The sequence below is a fragment of the Panthera pardus genome, unplaced genomic scaffold (genome assembly GCF_024362965.1).
Source record: "Panthera pardus isolate Hobbes unplaced genomic scaffold, ASM2436296v1 HiC_scaffold_7, whole genome shotgun sequence".
Taxonomy (NCBI): domain Eukaryota; kingdom Metazoa; phylum Chordata; class Mammalia; order Carnivora; family Felidae; genus Panthera; species Panthera pardus.
The window spans coordinates 6,211,134-6,228,425 of record NW_026527002.1 but is presented as its reverse complement, the minus strand read 5'-3'; the positions used below and the strand labels follow the sequence as shown (position 1 = coordinate 6,228,425).

Sequence of the window (17,292 nt, the reverse complement as noted above, 5' to 3'; positions counted from 1 at the left end):
AAGTACGGCCTTGCTGTGAATCAGGGATAATCATGTGCTTTTGCATCGGACTTTTTCGTGATCATGCCTCAATGAGAGACATGATGGAAAAATACTACCAGACATGGAAGGAAACACTTCCTCCTTAGAAGTCTTACCTGCCGTAGGGAGACAGGATAGTGTGGTGGAAGGAGCTAGAGGCTCTAGCAGGGGAGCAGAGCCCCTCAGAGCCGTTTTGATCTTCCGTGTCTGGAAAGTTGTACCTTTTGAATGAGCGGGAGAGGTGGGAGGCGTGTTCATGGGATTTGGAGGGGGGAAGGGGATAGCGGGCAAAGCCTGCCAGACTGGCACGTTGTGCCTGGGTGATCAACGTGGGGTAGCCGGTGTTGCAGCGTGGCTCATACAACTAGTAAAGGGTGTAGATGTTTGAATTCCAAGACCTGGGTTTGAAGTCTGCTTCTTCTACTAGTTTGGTAATCTTAGGGGAATCGTTTAACTTCTTTGCGGTTCATTGAAGTAAAATGAAATGGGGAATACGGATCTCGCAGAGTTGTTGCTGCAATAGCATATTTAAAGGATTCGCACAGTTGAATATATGCAATAGTGTGTTGAATGCACTCTCCATAAATTTTAGTTCTTTTCCCTTCTTTCTTTTCTTAAAAATTTAATTAAAAAAATTGTTTTTAATTTACATCCAAATTAGCATCCAAATATAGTGCCACAATGGTTTCAGGAGTAGATTCCTTAATGCCCCTTCCCCATTTAGCCCATCCCCCCTCCCTCCACCCCTCCAGTACCCTCTGTTTTCCATGTTTAAGAGTCTCTTATGTTTTGTCCCCCTCCCTGTTTTTATATTATTTTTGCTTCCCTTCCCTTGTGTTCATCTGTTCTGTGTCTTAAAGTCCTCATATGAGCGAAGTCATGTGATATTTGTCTTTCTCTGACTAATTTCGCTTAGCATAATACCCTCTAGTTCTATCCACTTCCCTTCTTTCTTATACGTATTAAGATTTAGCATGCTGGTGTTCCGTATTTATCTGTAAAGTAAGGGTTCGTTTTTTCTTGACCATGTTTTATCGTATTGACTTCATATCTGTTTTGGTATATTTATAACAGTGATTTATTAAGGAAATTCAGTTCAGATTTCCAGATACGTTTCGAAAAACAAATCGAGGAATCTTTAGTTTTATATTTAGGAGTCTGCTGTAAGAGGGACATACAGCATACAACGATGATGCACTTATTTCGGTTAATTTAGTCACTCATTAAACATTTATTGTCCACCTTTCAAGTTTGAGGCCTATTTCGAGGCTTTGAGGCTTCAAAAAGATAAACTTATAGTCTGGTAGGGAAGTCAGTTATAGAAACAGATCATTTGGTATGTTAACTGAGAGAGTAGAAAGGTGCACCGGGAATGATGGGTGCACAGAAAAAGGACAGCTAATCCTCCCTCCAGGAAGTTTTTCTGGAGGGAATGTTCCAACGTAGGGAATTAAAAGCAGTGTGCTGGGTGGGGAATAATACACGTTTTGGAGGCAGGCAGTGGGGTGGGCTGAGGCCGGAGAGGCAGCCGGGAGCCAATTGTGGAGGCTCCCCAAGGAGCACAGTTTTAAAATCCCTGTTGTAGAAATTGGGAATGACCGATGTTTGTAAGTGGGAGTTGGATGTCAGGTTGCCTTTTGATTGGATTGTTCTACTGACAAAACGTAGAGGGTGGGTTTGTGGAAACAAACCTAGAGCTATGATGAGGCTGTAGCCGTATCCAGGCTGTTGGGATGGATAGGATTGGATAGATTTGAGAAAGTCTTTGCGATCGATTTAATCTATGAGGGTGAAAAAGAATCTAGGATGATTCTGGATTCCCACTTTAAGGGGCTAGATTATTGTGGGGCAGGAGGAGGAGGGACTTTCTGATATTCTCTCTGTTCATCTATATCTTTATAATTTAAATTTAAATCCCGTGTGAAATTAGGATTTTGAGCTCTGTTTCCTAGTTTTAGTCCAGAGTGTGTTTGGACTAGAGAACAAGGGGTTTCATGTTTATAAAGCTTGTCCCTGTTTATAACCTAAATAGAATGGTATTATTATTAATCAGAAAGCACTGGCTGACTGGCAGAGGTTCCCTAGCATTGGTATCTGGAACATTTTTAGTTCCAGGGGGATATTTAATTGCTTTCTCTCTGTTCCTCCTTTTCAAAGGCCTCTGTACTACTAAGTTGTAGTCTCTCTCATTCTTTTTTCTGTCCTGTATCCTGCTGTCCGTCTCGTGTGTTTCTTTTATAAAACCCTTCTACTTTTTACATCTGTGCACAAAGGTTCACCAAGTGTTAACTGTGTGCCTGCTGTTGAGCCCCACCGCCCTGAGACGTACACTTCCGTCTGCAAGTTCCTCCCTAGATCACGTGGCTCATTAACTCCCTTCAAGTGGGTGTCTGCCCGGGTGGCCTCAGAAAGGACTTCACTGTAATCTACCCAAAAGCTATCCTTTCCTCTGTTGTCACTTTCTAGCTCCTTACCCAGCTAAAGTTTTTTTCATAGCATTTAGTGTCCTGGCATTGTGTGCGTGTGTATGTGTGTGTGTGTGTGTGTGTTAAAAAATTACTTATTTTTGTGTTTGTGTGTTTTTTGTTTTCCCCACTGCAGTCCAGGCTCAAAGAGGGATGTTTAATTCACTGCTGTGTCACCTGTTCTCACAGGTGCCTGACACACAGTAGGCTGCCTGTTGATCTTGGCTGGTTACATCATGAGTGAGCAGAGTAAATATTGGGCAGTGGTGGAGACAAGTGTTTGGGAAAGGAGTACCTTACTTGGCTAAGTCACATACTGTGTCATGTTACTTTCATGGCAGCACTGTGACCTAAGGTTTTCTATCCCTGTCTTACGGAAGAGTAGATAGCTATTCAGATAGGTTAAATAACATGTACATACTGATGTAGGTTTTAACTAGTTGATTAAAATGATTTTTCTTTCTTTCTTATTTTTTGTTTTTGTTTTTGTTTTTTTTTTAGAGAAAGAGAGTGTGAGCAGGGGAGAGGGGCATAGGGAGAGAGAGAGAGAGAGAGAGAGAGAGAGAGAGAGAGAGAGAGAGAGAATCTTAAGCAGACTCCACTCTCAGCAAGGAGCCCAGTGCAGGGCTCCATCCCACGACCCTGAGATCTTGACCTGAGATGAAATCAAGAGTTGGGTGCTCAACTGACTGAGCCACCCAGGTGCCCCTAAAATGATTTTTCTTGAATGCCTCTACCTTGGTGCCAGGTAGAACTGCCATTCAAATTTGCAGTGACTGATTTGAAAGGAGTAATGTGGTCAGATGTGTGCTTGAGAAAGCTGGCTGGCACTAGTAAGAGAGGTGTGGAGGAGGGGTGGATTGGAAGCAGGGAAACCTTTGGTGGGTTGTTACCTTAAGGCTGAGCTATTCCAGAGGCAGAGAAGTTGAGAGGAGAGCGGTATTAGGACTGGTGCCTGAGTGGTTGTGGGTCATTAGAAAAGAGACCCCCGTTCCTAACTTGCTAGGTTATGGGACTGTCAAAAGAAGATTCAGAGACAAAAGAATTTAAGCAAGAAAAGAAAAAGGTTACTTACAAAAAAAGAAAGAAATTCAGACCTCGGAAGAAGTGGCTTACTGCAGAAAACCTTATTTAAGTGGCAAAGAAAGCTGTGAAATGATAAGGTCACCAAAGGTAACCTTCATTGTACAGTTTTGTCATGGTAGAACACCACAACTTTTTCTCATGATTATCCTATATACAAAGGTTATAATACGCTTTAATTCGTTAGCATGGCAAAATCTGGGGGTGAAACTGTTTTAGCTGGGAAGTTCAGGCTTATGAAAAAGACCGTATGTATTTTGGGGCCAGAACTGGACCTTGTTATCTTGGTCTACCCCAGGGTACAGAGTGCCTTTTTTCCTGCCTGGTGTATGAAGTGCTTAGCCACAGGGGAAACAGAGCAAAGTGTCTTTTTTTTTTTTTTTTTTTTTTTTTTTTTTTTTAATTTCATCATCCCATTAGCCAGGCTGGGATGGAATGTGGGTAGGGATATATGTTAGTGACCTCTGCTGTGCCCCTCAGGGTCTAGGGTGCTTGTGTGCTTGCTCTGTGGGAGGAGAGGTCCCCATGTGTAAGTGGGGACCGTGGGAGGTCGGCCTGGGCCGCAGCTCAGACTGGCGCAGCTCAGACTGGGCCTGAACTCAGCGGCACGGAGGGTATCGGGGAGCACTCAGGGAGGGTTCAGGGAGCGCAAATGAAGACAGCCCCCCACAGGGCCTGAAGCACAGGGTAGGAGACAAGGAATCTGTGAAGAGCACTGATGAGAAGTGGCCAGAGAAGGGCAAGAAGAATCTGGAAGCTCAGGACGAGAGGGTCAAGAAATGGCCACATTGCCACCTGCCTCAGAGATCTGGAAAGATAAGGACTGGAAATTCCCCTTTGGGTTGGTAAGGAAGGGATTGTTGGAAAAATCCAGCAGGTGAGAATAGTTCACACACACACACACACACACACACACACACACACACACACAAAGAGCACTTGTGAAAACAAAGTTACAGTGCTTGCAGCTGAAGAACTGAGGGGCAGTAGATTCCAAAGTCCAGAAGCAAGTGAAAAGTATATAAAATAGTGTTTAGTAATAGTATATATAAAACCCAGAAAGGGATAAAGTAAAACGCTGAGATTTTGAATACTCAAAAGTCGAGATCTTCTTTGGAGGAGGGTCGGGTTGTGGGGAGGGGTGTCAGGAAGTATGAAAGTTCAGCTCCCTTGTCTCGGGGAGGGCCCGGCTCTGAGGACCTCACCTTCCCAGACTCCCCTGTGTGCTCAGAAACCCGTTCTCTTCAGGACTTTGCCTGAGTCTGGGCTGGGCTCCTAACCTTTCGAATCCTGTGCCCCCCCCCCCCCCCGCCCCATCCCTGGTCTCCCCTGGGAGCGCCGCCTCCATTAATCTCCTGCACCCCAATCTCCGTGTCGAGACCTGCCACCAGGAAGCTGGCCCAAGACTTCTGAAAAAGGACTCCCATTTCTGTAACTGTGCGTATGGTGAAACCTGCCTCAAATTCAGTGTTCCTTGGTTGGCCTTTTGTGGAACAGTAGCCTCTCAACATACCCCCGGGGGCAGGGGGTGGGGAAGGGCGGTTTTTTAAACCACTCAGTTGAAAGACATCTATTGATGCTATTTGAACGGCAAAGCGTATTACATTTTTTTAATTTTAAATTTGCATTTCTGTCGTGCTTACGTACGTCAGGTGGTGCTTCTCGCTTTCATAACCGCTCAGTGGAGTCGGGCAGGTACCATTACAATGGCCATTTTATCGGTGTGGCAAACATTGGTCAGAGGGATAGCGACCTGCCGAAGTTTCACAACTGCAGTTGGAACTCTTCCTCAGACTGGCACAAATTCCACACTTTCCCCACCAGACTGATGGTCCGACAAGGTCGGCGTGTGTCCCGAAGTGCCCCGTGTCAGACTAACAAGGATGTTTTGCTGACAGATCTTTTCACAAGGAAGGGTCAGACGGCGGTTTGCTGTGGCACGTTTGTGTCGTTGACGAGTGTGTCTGTGGCGAGGCTGGGTTGGAAGGGAAGGTGACGATGGCTCCGCGGTGATGATACCGAGTGTATCTCAGTGTGACTCTCTTGATTGGAATCTCACTGAAGGAAAGAAGTTGGGAGAGAAAAGGAAGATTCCAAGGACTGAGCTTGGAGAGAAGTCTTGCGCTGCGAGGAGCCACTGAGGAAGGAACCCCTGAAAGAAGTGGGAGGAAAACCGGATAGTGTGGGGTGATTGCTGTTAGGACAGCGTGTCAGGAGGGAGAGGTTATTTTTTGAGAGGGGGGAGGAGCTCATTTTTCCGAGTCTGGAGGGAACATGAGAAAAGGCCGGAGGCAGTGATCGTAGAAGTTCGTGTAAAGTGGCTTTGGTCTTGATGGAGTGGACAGCCGAGTGAATTGTGTGGCTGGGAGGGGGGTGGGGTGAGACTTCGGACGGCCAGGCGCCGCTCTAACCACCTTATGTGGGTTATTTAATTTCATCCTCAGATCAACCCCTACTGGCAATGTGGACGTTGTTTCCATTTCGCAAATGAATTCACTCAGGTCCAGAGAGGTTGCGTGTTCCATACCTGGTGGAGCTAAGCTTGCACCCGGGTCTGTGTGATGCGGGGGCCTGTGCGCCCACCCCGGTGGTTAACCACCGAGGAGAGAGGAGGAAGATGGGGAATTCCTGTGTCCCTTCGTCGCAGTGGCAGCTCAACTCTTATTGAAAAAAACCAACTTCCTCTTACTTCCTAGGGGGCAGATGATTTCTGCTGAAGACTGTGAATTCATTCAAAGGTTTGAGATGAAAAGAAGTCTTGAAGAGAAGCAAGAGGTGCTCCAAACTGAAGGCAGTCAGGTGATGGATATGAACATATTACGAACACCTTCCTGTGTCACTGAAAATTCGAGAACAAAATTTTAATGACTTGGTGATATTTCCTTGTAGGTGTGCGTCATGATTTATCTAAAAATCCTTTTTTATCGGAAGACGTTTAAATACTTTCCAAATCCTCTTTTTTGGAAGACATTTAAATACTTTCCAGTTTTGTTTGTTCATTTTGGGAAAATCTTATGTCGGGTGTGTTTATTCAGTTTATTCCTCCACCCTTTTTTACATGTTTTTCATGGCACTTTCCTTATGGTTCCACACATAGGGTTTTTCTTTTTAATTTTTCTTTAAATTTAGTTACCATCCAGTGCAATATTGGCTTCAGGAGTAGAATTCAGTGATTCATCACTTACATACAACACCCAGTGCTCATCCCAACGAGTGCCCTTTTTAATACCCATCACCCGGGGCGCCTGGGTGGCTCCTTTGGTTAAGCGTCCGACTTCAGCTCAGGTCATGATCTCATGATCCGTGAGTTCGAGCCCCGCATCGGGCTCTGTGCTGACAGCTCAGAGCCTGGAGCCCGCTTCGGATTCCGTGTCTCCCTCTCTCTCTGACCCTCCCCCATTCGTGCTCTCTCTCTGTCTCAAAAATAAACATTAAAAAAAAAATTTTAATACCCATCTGGCCCATTTCCTACCCACCTCCCACCGTTAACCCTCAAGTCTCTATTGTTAACAGTCTCTTGTGGTTTGTTTTCCGCCCTCTTCTCTTTTTTTCCCTTTTTCCCATGTGTTCATTAATTTCACATATGACTGAAATCCTATGGTATTTGTCTTTCTTTGATTGACTTATTTCATTCAGCATAATACATTCTAGGTCCATCCATATCATTGCAAATGGCAAGATTTCCTTCTTTTTTGATGGCTGAGTAATATTCCATTGTGTATATATATCACATCTTCCTTATCCATTCATCAGTGGATGGACATTAGGGCCGTCTCCATAATTTGGCTGTTGTCAGTAGTGCTGCTGTAAACATTAGGGTTCATGTACCCCTTTGAATCTGTGTTTCGTATCCTTTGGGTAAATACCTAATAGTGCAATTGTTGGATCATAGGGTAATTCTATTTTTAGTTTCTTTTTCTTTAAAAAAAAATTTTTTTTTAATGTTTATTTATTTTTGAGACAGAGAGAGACAGAGCATGAACGGGGGAGGGTCAGAGAGAGGGAGACACAGAATCTGAAACAGGCTCCAGGCTCCGAGCTGTCAGCACAGAGCCCGACGCAGGGCTCGAACTCACAGATTGCGAGATCATGACCTGAGCTGAAGTCGGCCGCTTAACCGACTGAGCCACCCAGGCGCCCCTCTTTTTCTTTTTTTTAAAGTTTATTGTGAGAGAGAGAGAGAGCGTGCTCGCGCACGCACACACACACACACACGCACACACACACACACACACACACACACACACACACACTGCGCGTGTGAGTGGGGGAGGGGCAGAGAGAGAGAATCCCAAGCAGGCTCTGTGCCCTGAGGTGGTGTCTCATTGTGTTTTGATTTGTATTTCCCTGATGATGAGTGATGTGGAGCATCTTTTCATGTGTCTGTTGGCCACCTGGCTGTCTTTGGAAAAGTGTTCACGTCTTCTGCCCATTTCTTGACTGGGTTGTTTGTTTTTTGGGTGTTGAGTTTGATAAGTGGATAGATACTGGATACTAACCCTTTATCTGATATGTCATTTGCAAATGTCTTCTCCCATTCTGTCAGTTGCCTTTTAGTTTTGCTGATTGTTTCCTTTGCTGTGCAGCGTTTTTTATCTTGATGAAGTCTTAACAGTTCGTGTTTCCTTTTGTTTTCCTTGCCTTTGGTGATGTGTCTAGTAAGAAGTTGCTGTGGCTGAGGTCAAAGAGGTTGCTGCCTGTTTTCTAGGATTTTGATGGTTTCCTGTCTCACATTTAGGTCTTGCATCCATTCTGAATTTCTTTTTCTGTATGGTATAAGCAAATGGTCCAGGTTCATTCTCCATGATGCTGGCCAGTTTGCCCAACACCATTTGTTGAAGAGACTGTCTTCTTTCCATTGGATATTCTTTTTCTCATTTTGTCAAAGATGAATTGACCGCATAGTTGTGGGTCCATTCCTGGGTTTTCTATTCTGTTCTGTTGATCTACGTGTCTGTTTTTGTGCCGGTACCATACTGTCCTGGTGACAACAGCTATCTAATGTAGCTTGAAATCCAGAATTGTGATGCCTCCAGTTTTGTTTTTCTTCTTCAGGATTGCTTTGGCTACTTGGGGTCTTTTGTAGTTCCATACAAATTTTATGATTGATTGTTCTAGCTCTGCGAAGAATGCCGGTCATATTTTAATAGGGATTACATTTAAATGTGTAAATTGCTTTGGGTAGGATAGACATTTTAACAATATTTGTTTTTCCAATCCATGACATATGGAATGCTTCTCCATGTCTTTGTGTCCTTTTCAATATCTTTCAGAAGTCTTCTATAGTTTTCAGAGTATGGATTTTTCACCCCTTTAGTTAGGTTTATTCCTACATATCTTATTATTTTTGGTGCAGTTGTAAATGGGATCATCAGGGATATTGGCCTATAATTCTCCTTTTTAGTGGGGTCTTTGTCTGGTTTTGGAATCAAGGTAATGCTGGCTTCATAGAATGGGTTTGAAGTTTTCCTTCTATTTGTTTTTTGGAGTGGTTTGAGAAAAATAAGTATTAACTCTCCTTTAAATGTCTGATTGAATTCCCCTGGAAAGCCATCTGGCCCAGGCAGGAATCTTGCTTGTTGGGAGATTTTTAGTTACTGATTCAATTTCTTGCTGGTTATGGGTCTGTTCAAACTTTCTATTTCTTTCTGTTTCAGTTTTGGTAGTTTGTGAGTTTCTAGGAATTTGTCCATTTCTTCCAGATTGCCTAGTTTGTTGGCACATAATTTTTCATAGTACTGTCTTAGAATTGTTTGTATTTCTGTGGTGGTGTTTGTGATGTCTCCTCTTTGATCTCATGATTTTATCCATTTGGGGTCTTTTTTTCTTGATAAGTCTGGCTAGAGGTTTATCAATTTTGTTTATTCTTTCAAGGAACTAGCTCTTAGTTTCCTTGATCTTTTGTACTGGTTTTATTTTTGTTTCTATATCATTTGTTTCTACTCTGATCCTTATAAATTACCCTTCTTCTGCTGGTTTTAAGCTTTATTTGCTGTTCCTTTTCTGGTTCCTTTAGGTGTAAGGTTAGGTTGTGTATTCTGCTTCCTGAGATAGGCCTGAATTGCAGTATACTTTCCTCTGAGGACCGCCTTTGCTGCATTCCAAAGGGTTTGGAGTGTTGTTTTCATTTCCATTGGCTTCCATGTATATTTTAATTTCTTCGTTAATTTGCTGGTTAACCCATTCATTTTTTAGTAGGATGTCTTTAACCTCCATCTATTTGAGGGCTTTCCGAATTTTTTCTTGTGGTTGATTTCAAGTTACATAGTGTTGTGGTCTGAAAATATGGATGGTATGAGCTCAATCTTCTTGTGCTGCTGAGGGCTGATTTGTGACCCAGTATGTGATCTATTCTCAAGAATGTTCCAGGAGTGCCTGGGTGGCTCAGTTGGTTAAGTGTATGACTTCAGCTTGGGTCATGATCTCATGGTTCATGAGTTTGAGCCCTGAATCAGGCTCTGTGATGACAGCTCAGAGCCTGGAGCCTGCTTCAGATTCTGTGTTTCCCTCTGTCTCTGTTTCTCCCTCGCTCATGCTCTGTCTCCCTCTCAAAGATAAATAAATATTTTTTTAAAATTAAAAAAAAAAAAAAGAATGTTCCATATGTACTTGGGAAGAATGTGTATTCTGTTGCTATAGGATGAAATGTTTTGAATATACCTGTTAAGTCCATCCGGTCCAGTGTGTCATTCAAAGCCATTGTTTCCTTGTCAGTTTTTCTGCTTAGATGATCTGCCCATTGCTGCAAGCAGGGTGTTAAAGTCCCCTAGTATTATTGTATTATTAATAATGAGTTTGTTTATGTTTGTGATTAATTGATTTGTATATTTGGGTGCTCTCAAGTTGGGGGGCAAAAAATATTTACAATTGTTTGATCTTCTTGATGGATAGACCCCTTAATTACGATATAACGCCCTTCTTCATCTCTTGTTCCAGTCTTTATTTTGAAGTTTAGTTTGTCTGATACAAGTATGGCTAATCCGGCTTTCCTTTGATGTCCATTAGCATGATGGATGGTTCTCTGTCCCTTTACTTTCAATCTGTAGGAGTCTTTAGGTCTAAAATGAGTGTCTTGTAGGCAGCATATAGAGGTTTTTTTTTTTTTTTTTTTTCCCATTCTGATACCATATGTGTTTTGATTGGAGCAGTTAGTTTATTAAAATTCAGAGTAATTATTGAAAAATATGAACTTAGAGCCATTGTGTTGCCTGTAGAGTTGGTGTTTTTTGATGATGTTCTCTGTTCATTTCTAGTCTTTGTTGCTTTTGGTCTGTTTTGTTTTGTTTTGTTTTTTCTCTATTCAAAGAGTCCCCCTTAGAATTTCTTGCAGGGCTGGTTTAGTGGTCACAGACTTCTTTAGTTTTTCTTTGGCTGAGAAACTCTTTATTTCTCCTTCTATTCTGAATGACAGCCTCGCTGGGTAAAGGATTCTTGGCTGCATGTTTTTCCCATTCAGCACGTTGAATATATCCTGCCACTCTTTTCTGACCACGTTTCTGTGGACAGGTTTGCTGCAAACCTGATCTGTCTTCCCTGTAGGTTAAGGACTTTTTTTCCCTTGCTGCATTGAGGATTCTGTGTATTTTGTGGATTTGATATGTCTTGGCTATGGTCTACTTGTTGAATTTAATTGGGAGTTCTCTGTGCTTCTTGGATTTTGATGTCTGTGTCCTTCCCCAGATTAGGGAAGTTTTGCTCACGTAAACATTCTGCCCCTTTTTCTCTGTCTTCATCTTCTGAGACTTCTATGATACAAATGTTATTCCTCTTTAATAAGTCACTGAGTTCTCTAAGTCTTGTATCGTGATCTTTGGCCTCTGTATCCCTCCTCTCTTCAGCTTCACTATTTTCCATAATTTTGTCTTCTGTATCACTCATCTGCTGATCTGCCTTGTCCATCCTCGCCGTCATGGCATCCATTCGAGATGCATCTCTGTTATAGCATTTTTAATTTTAGCCTGACTAGATTTTAGTTCTTTCCTCTGTAGAAAGGGATTCTCTGGTGTCTTCTATTTTTTTTCAACCCCAGCTAGTATTCTTACAATTGTGGCTTTATTTTTAGTTTATTTTTATTTTTTGAAAGAGGGGGTGCAAGTGAGTGAGGGGGGGAGAGAGAGAGAGAGAGACAGAGACAGAGAGACAGAGAGAGAAGCAGGGCTCATCCAAAGTGGGGCTTGAGCTTATCTGATTCAGGACTAGAACTCAGGAACTGTGAGATCATGACCTGAGCCAGTCAGATGCTTAACCGACTGAGGCACCCAGGCTCCCATAATTGTGGTTTCAAATTCTATTTCAGACTTTGTCTGCATTTCCGAAACATTTTTTAGAATAGATTCCTAGAAGGGCAATTAAGTTTCAAAGTAAGTATTATTTTTAAAGTTGCTTAACTGTTTTTTTTTTTTTTTTTAGAAAAAATTTTCCACTTTGTATTCTTACTAGAATATGATGCAATTCTGCTGTCCCTCAGATTTTCTGATATTGGGTGGGGGGGCTACTGATGACTGAAGGAGCTTATACACAACTCAGCCCGATTCTCACAACAATCCTGGGAAATCTGTGAGGAGACATACTGATGGCTACGTTTTTTGTTGAATTCCAGAGATTGTCACACAGTTGGTAAGATGTAGGATGGGGACAGGTCATAGCCTTCTGATTCTAATCCCTAGTACTCTTGTCGCTGGAGTCTTCTGCTTCCCCGTAAATGCAAAAACAAAACAAAAATAAAAGCCAAAATCAATGATAATTTTTGGTTGTCTTCATAGCTTCATGTTTATGTTATCATGGGCAATCAAGAGTTATCGTTGCTAGGTCTATTTAAAAGTAGTAAACGTTTGGAAATGTATCACTAAAAATGATCACAACTCTGATGCAAGTCATAGTATGTTCCTCCCCTACTTCATCACAATATTCGTAAAGCATGTACATTTTCTATAATTGAAATCTTTTAGTTAATAGCATTTGTGTTATAATTTGTGCAAGAGAAATATTTTACCGAAATTCCATTAAGATGCTGTGTTTGTAGTTGAAAATGAGAGTTCACATTACTTTCATTTTTTTTCCAGTGTGCTAAAACATTTATAAATTTGATGACTCACATCTCCAAAGAACAGACAGTTCAGTATATACTAACTATGGTGGATGATATGCTGCAGGTAGGTATATTCTTTGTTTAATCCATTTGGTGACTTCGTTGTTTTATATCCTGCGCGGTAACAACATTTTTGTACGGTTTCACTTATACCATGGATTTCTTCTGAGTTGGAATTGCTAGTAGTGTTAAAGATGGGAATGCCTCCACACAGGCTCTTTTTGTTGTTTTTCAGGATGTCCAGTAATTAATTTGTATTTTTTTCATAATACCTCGGAGTTCTTTGTTCAACACCAGTGATATTGGGTAAATCATTTGAGGCTCTCTGGGTGCTCTGTGTCCTTCCAGGCGATGTGGCTTCTTCTCTTTCAGCCATTCAGCAGATTTCGGTGCCCCTGCCGTCCTCCAGGCCAGTGCCAAGCGCTAGGGGTTCAGCGCTGAATGTAGGCAAGGTGCTTCCTCTCAAAGATCCTGTCTCTTTGGAGAGCATTTTGCTTATCATCTGAGACTTTTCCAGTTGCGTAAAGTTCCTATTTACTGTTTTACTGTCCCCGAACACAGAGGGGCCTCCCTTATTCATAGTTTTGTATGTTCCACCAGAGTGTAGTCTAGATTGAAATTGTTGGTGTACAGAGCAGTTCTTTTCGAGAAAGGCCACCTGGGCCGCTAAATCCAGTGCCTGACCACTTCTTCAGGACTTGAGGAACGGTGCCAGTGTGGTTGCTTGTGTGGAGCATTGTTCTGTCAGTTTACAAAGAAACACTTACTGATGGCCTGCTATGTGCCAGGCGCTGTACGAATTGTTAGTGAAGGTACACAAGTTAAGAAGAATGGTGCTGTCTACCTAGGGCCCTTGTTTATAGGAATGTAGTGATTTTATAATGTGGGTAAGGGTCAGTGTCCAGCCTGGGCTGATGCAGGCCTGTCTGAGAATGACTTCGGTCTCTCTCAGCGCTTTTTTCTTCCATAAAGTTAAGAAAAATGGGGAATGATGTGGTCTGCCTTGGTTATCCTGCTTACAGGATAGGATTGCACCTAGAATGAGCAGGCTTGAGTTGGCATGCAGGCTTTGCTTTTATTTATATGTGTATACGTATATACAACACACACATGCGTGCACACACAGATATCCTCATTTTTTATACATATATCTGTAAATTAGAAACCAGGAGTTCACACTCTCTCCAGTTTGATTTCAGCTCAACACCAGAGTTCATTCGAGTCTGCCCTTCCCACGTTCGTAACTCTTTTCTGTGACAGTGAGATCATGAGCTCCTCTTATTCTTTGTGTATTTACTTGTCTGTTCCGCCCTATAGCACAAGGAAAGGAGTTTCAGAATTGCTGACCCATACAACTGTGAAAAATGAGCCCTTTAACTAGAGTTCAGTATTTGTTTGCACTACTTTTTCTTTAAGCTGAGAATATGTAGTCAGAGTATTGTATTCAGAATAGTTATATTATTTTTCTTGAAATACAGTTAGATTCACTTGTGTTTTTGGGTATTCTACTTATCTTTTTCTCATTCTTGTTGATTTTTATTATTTTTGATTATGTAAAACACCAACATGCTTCCAGAAGTCAAAACTATATAGAAAAGATACAATCAGAGAAATGTCACCAAACCCTAACTCCCCATCCCTGCATTCCCACCTATCTCTTGTTAGGTAACCAGTATCATAGATTTCTGGTTTTATCCTTCCTGGTTCTTTTCTCCCCTTGCAGAAATAGTCAGATACATGTAATACGTTTTTTTTCCCTTCTCTTTCTTTCTTCTTTTTTTTTTTTTCAAATGTTTATTTTCAAGAGACAGAACATGAGCAGCGGAGGGGCAGAGAGAGAGAGGGAGACACAGAATCCAAAGCAGGCTCCAGGCTCCGAGCTGTCTGCACAGAGCCCGCGCGGGGCTCAAACCCAGGAACTGTTAAGGTCGTGGCCTGAGCAGAATTCGGACGCTTAATGACTGAGCCACCCAGGCGCCCCATATTTGTGTCTCTTTCTTACAGAAAACATGTAGTAAATATAATCTCTTGTATTTTGCTCGTCTCACCTAACAGAATATGCCAGAAATCATTCCATGTCAGTTCATAGATATTTCCCATATTGTCTTTTGGTAGCAACAGAGTACTGTTTTATTTTGTTTTTCTTTTAAGATTTTATTTTTAAGTAATCTCCACACCCCGTGTGTGGGGCTCAAATTTCCAACCCCAAGACCAAGCGTCACACGCTGACGGCCAGCCAGGTGCCCTGCAACGAAGGACTCTTTTAGTGGATGTACCGTGGTTTACTTAATAGTCTTTGATGTGATGGACATTGAGGTTGGCTCATATACATATTTATTTTGGTTTAATAAAGTTTTTATTATTTTTTTCATTTTTATTTTTTTAAGAAAGAGAGAGCAAGTGAGCAGGGGAGGGGGCAGAGGAAGAGAAAGATAATCCCAAGCAGACTCCACTCTCAGTGTGGAGCCCGACACACAGCTTGATCCCACATCCCTGGGATGGTGATCTGAGCCAAAAGCGAGAATCAGATGCTCAACTGACTGAGCCACTCAGGCGCCCCTGAAGTTTTACTTTTCAAAATGTCCATTGGTTTGGGCCACCTCATGAATCTTCACCAGCAGCTGGGACATCTCTGACTTTGGTGTTTCTGGTGTAAATTACTTGGGCTCTGTTTTGAAACCAGTTAAGAAGTGCTTTATAAGGAGCCCTTGAAGGACTTCCCTGGCCAGGGAACCACGAATTTCAGTCTCAGGTAACAACTAGGGTTTATAACCTTTATAGTTGGGAAGTTGTTTGGGGTCTGTCATGTGTCAAACGAGACAAGGTTATTGGGCATGTCCCGAACTTTGCCTTTGGACCACGTCTTTTTGGCTTTGCCTTCAGATTTGTTCACTGGGTCTTTGTCTTTCTTGGCTAACTTTATGGTATCTTCTTCTTCTCATTGTCCTTGGGTGGTATCACAGAGCTGGGGGGAGCACCCTCGCTAAGATGTTGGACGAAAAGTGGTTCCAACGTTTTGTAGTTAGAAATAATGAGGCCCAGAATAACCTTGTGCAAATGTATTTTCAGATGGTCAGGAATGTACTTCATGGTAAATGGCTAGAAATAGGATTGCTGGGTAGAAGAGAACTACATACGTAGTTTTGTTAAGATATTGCCGTATAATTCCATTTTGCAGTCCCACCTACGTACGAGAACTCCTGTGTCTCTATAGCCTTGCCAACAGAGGGCATAGTCAGACTTTCACATTTTTGCCAGTCAAGATGGATCTAAAGTTGAACACCTTCAGATGTATAGTTTTATTTCTTCTCCTTGTTGGCCTGTTTTTATGAAGTGTATGTGGAGGGATGAGACTTAGGTAGCTGACATTATCCTCGGCTATTGATTAAGCATATTTTATAAATTGATTTTATTGGTACAATTTTAGTAACCTTGAGAAATTTGCACATGACCCCTATCGTTTGATTTCTTGTGCTGTTTAAAAAATACTGTAATTATAAATGTTATCTTATTTTTAACCAGTCATTTCATTCTTTAATATTTCTGGGTAGAATACTTCTGGACAGAATTGCTTGCTTTTCCTCATGTGTTTAGTGTTGGGCACATAATTTTGAAGATGACGTTGTTTTCTGTGCTCAGCTATCAACAGGAATTGTTAAATGCCTTTGAGAAGAAGGGCTTTTCCCATATTCTCTTAAAGGTTTGTAACTTGAGTACCTGGAACAGTGATGAATGGAAGATGCATTTTTAAGCAGGAATTGAAACCACAAAGGACTAGTCAAGGGAGATGGGTTTTAAACTTACTTAAAATGTAAAAAATAGTGTCTCTTCTTTCTGTATGTAGGGTCCTTGGTCTATTTGTGTGCCAATGATAATTACTGCTTTAACTTGAGAAATAATCCACTAATGGAGTAAATGATGACTTCTGCAAATTTTGAATCCCTTGATAAAATCATTATCATACCTTGCAATTGTTATTCCAAACTCTGATGACTCATTACTTAAGGAGATATTAGTCTGCTCCCCAAATAGGTAGGTAACTGTAAGCACAGACCAAAATTTAAACCAATGTGTTTAAAAAGAACTAAATGATCTGAATATTGTTTGTTTTTTTGTGATTTTATCAAATATTGCTACTTGGCAACCATATTCATTTAGTGAATCAGAGAGTATATTTCAGCCAGTGAAACGTACAGAAAACTTAGGTGAGAGGTAGCGTTTGCATGATTTGAACTAAGAATTAATTGTTCCTCAGATCCTGTCTATCTGCCTAGTGTTCCATGCTGTGTTTTGCTGTCTTTATCCGCCCTGCTTTTCTGTCGTGATTGTCAGGAGTAACCCGATTTTATTGGTGTGGAGACAACATTGGGAAGCGCAGGTCAGAGGTTCAGGCTCAGAAGTGTAACTTAAATTGCCTTTCCCCACATGGGTGCGGTCTGCTAGCTTGGCTCACTTGACTCAAAGCTAATCATGATAATTAAAGGTATTTTGAAGTATCTATGCCTGCCCTGTCACCACCTCCGACCCGTAATAGCAACTGGCAGAAGAAGACGCACTGTTGGGACCCAGAACGAAAAGTTGAGTAACGGTGCACAATAGAGAGATGCATTCTGATGAGTGATATCATTTCTTTTC

General features: G+C 41.9%; 1 protein-coding gene and 1 pseudogene across 3 annotated transcripts in view; one reads left to right on the top strand and one right to left on the bottom strand.

Annotated features, from left to right (window-relative positions):
• ATP6V1H (ATPase H+ transporting V1 subunit H) overlaps positions 1-17,292 on the top strand; it is a 110,773-nt gene that overhangs the window by 1,973 nt on the left and 91,508 nt on the right. For all 3 annotated transcript variants that reach the window (XM_019435248.2, XM_019435247.2, XM_019435246.2), the window contains exons 3-4: positions 6,266-6,368; positions 12,632-12,721. In XM_019435248.2, coding sequence (XP_019290793.1) covers positions 6,266-6,368; positions 12,632-12,721 — 193 coding nt within the window. The remainder of the gene's footprint in view (positions 1-6,265; positions 6,369-12,631; positions 12,722-17,292) is intronic.
• LOC128775346 (40S ribosomal protein S25-like) lies at positions 15,259-17,266 on the bottom strand (annotated as a pseudogene).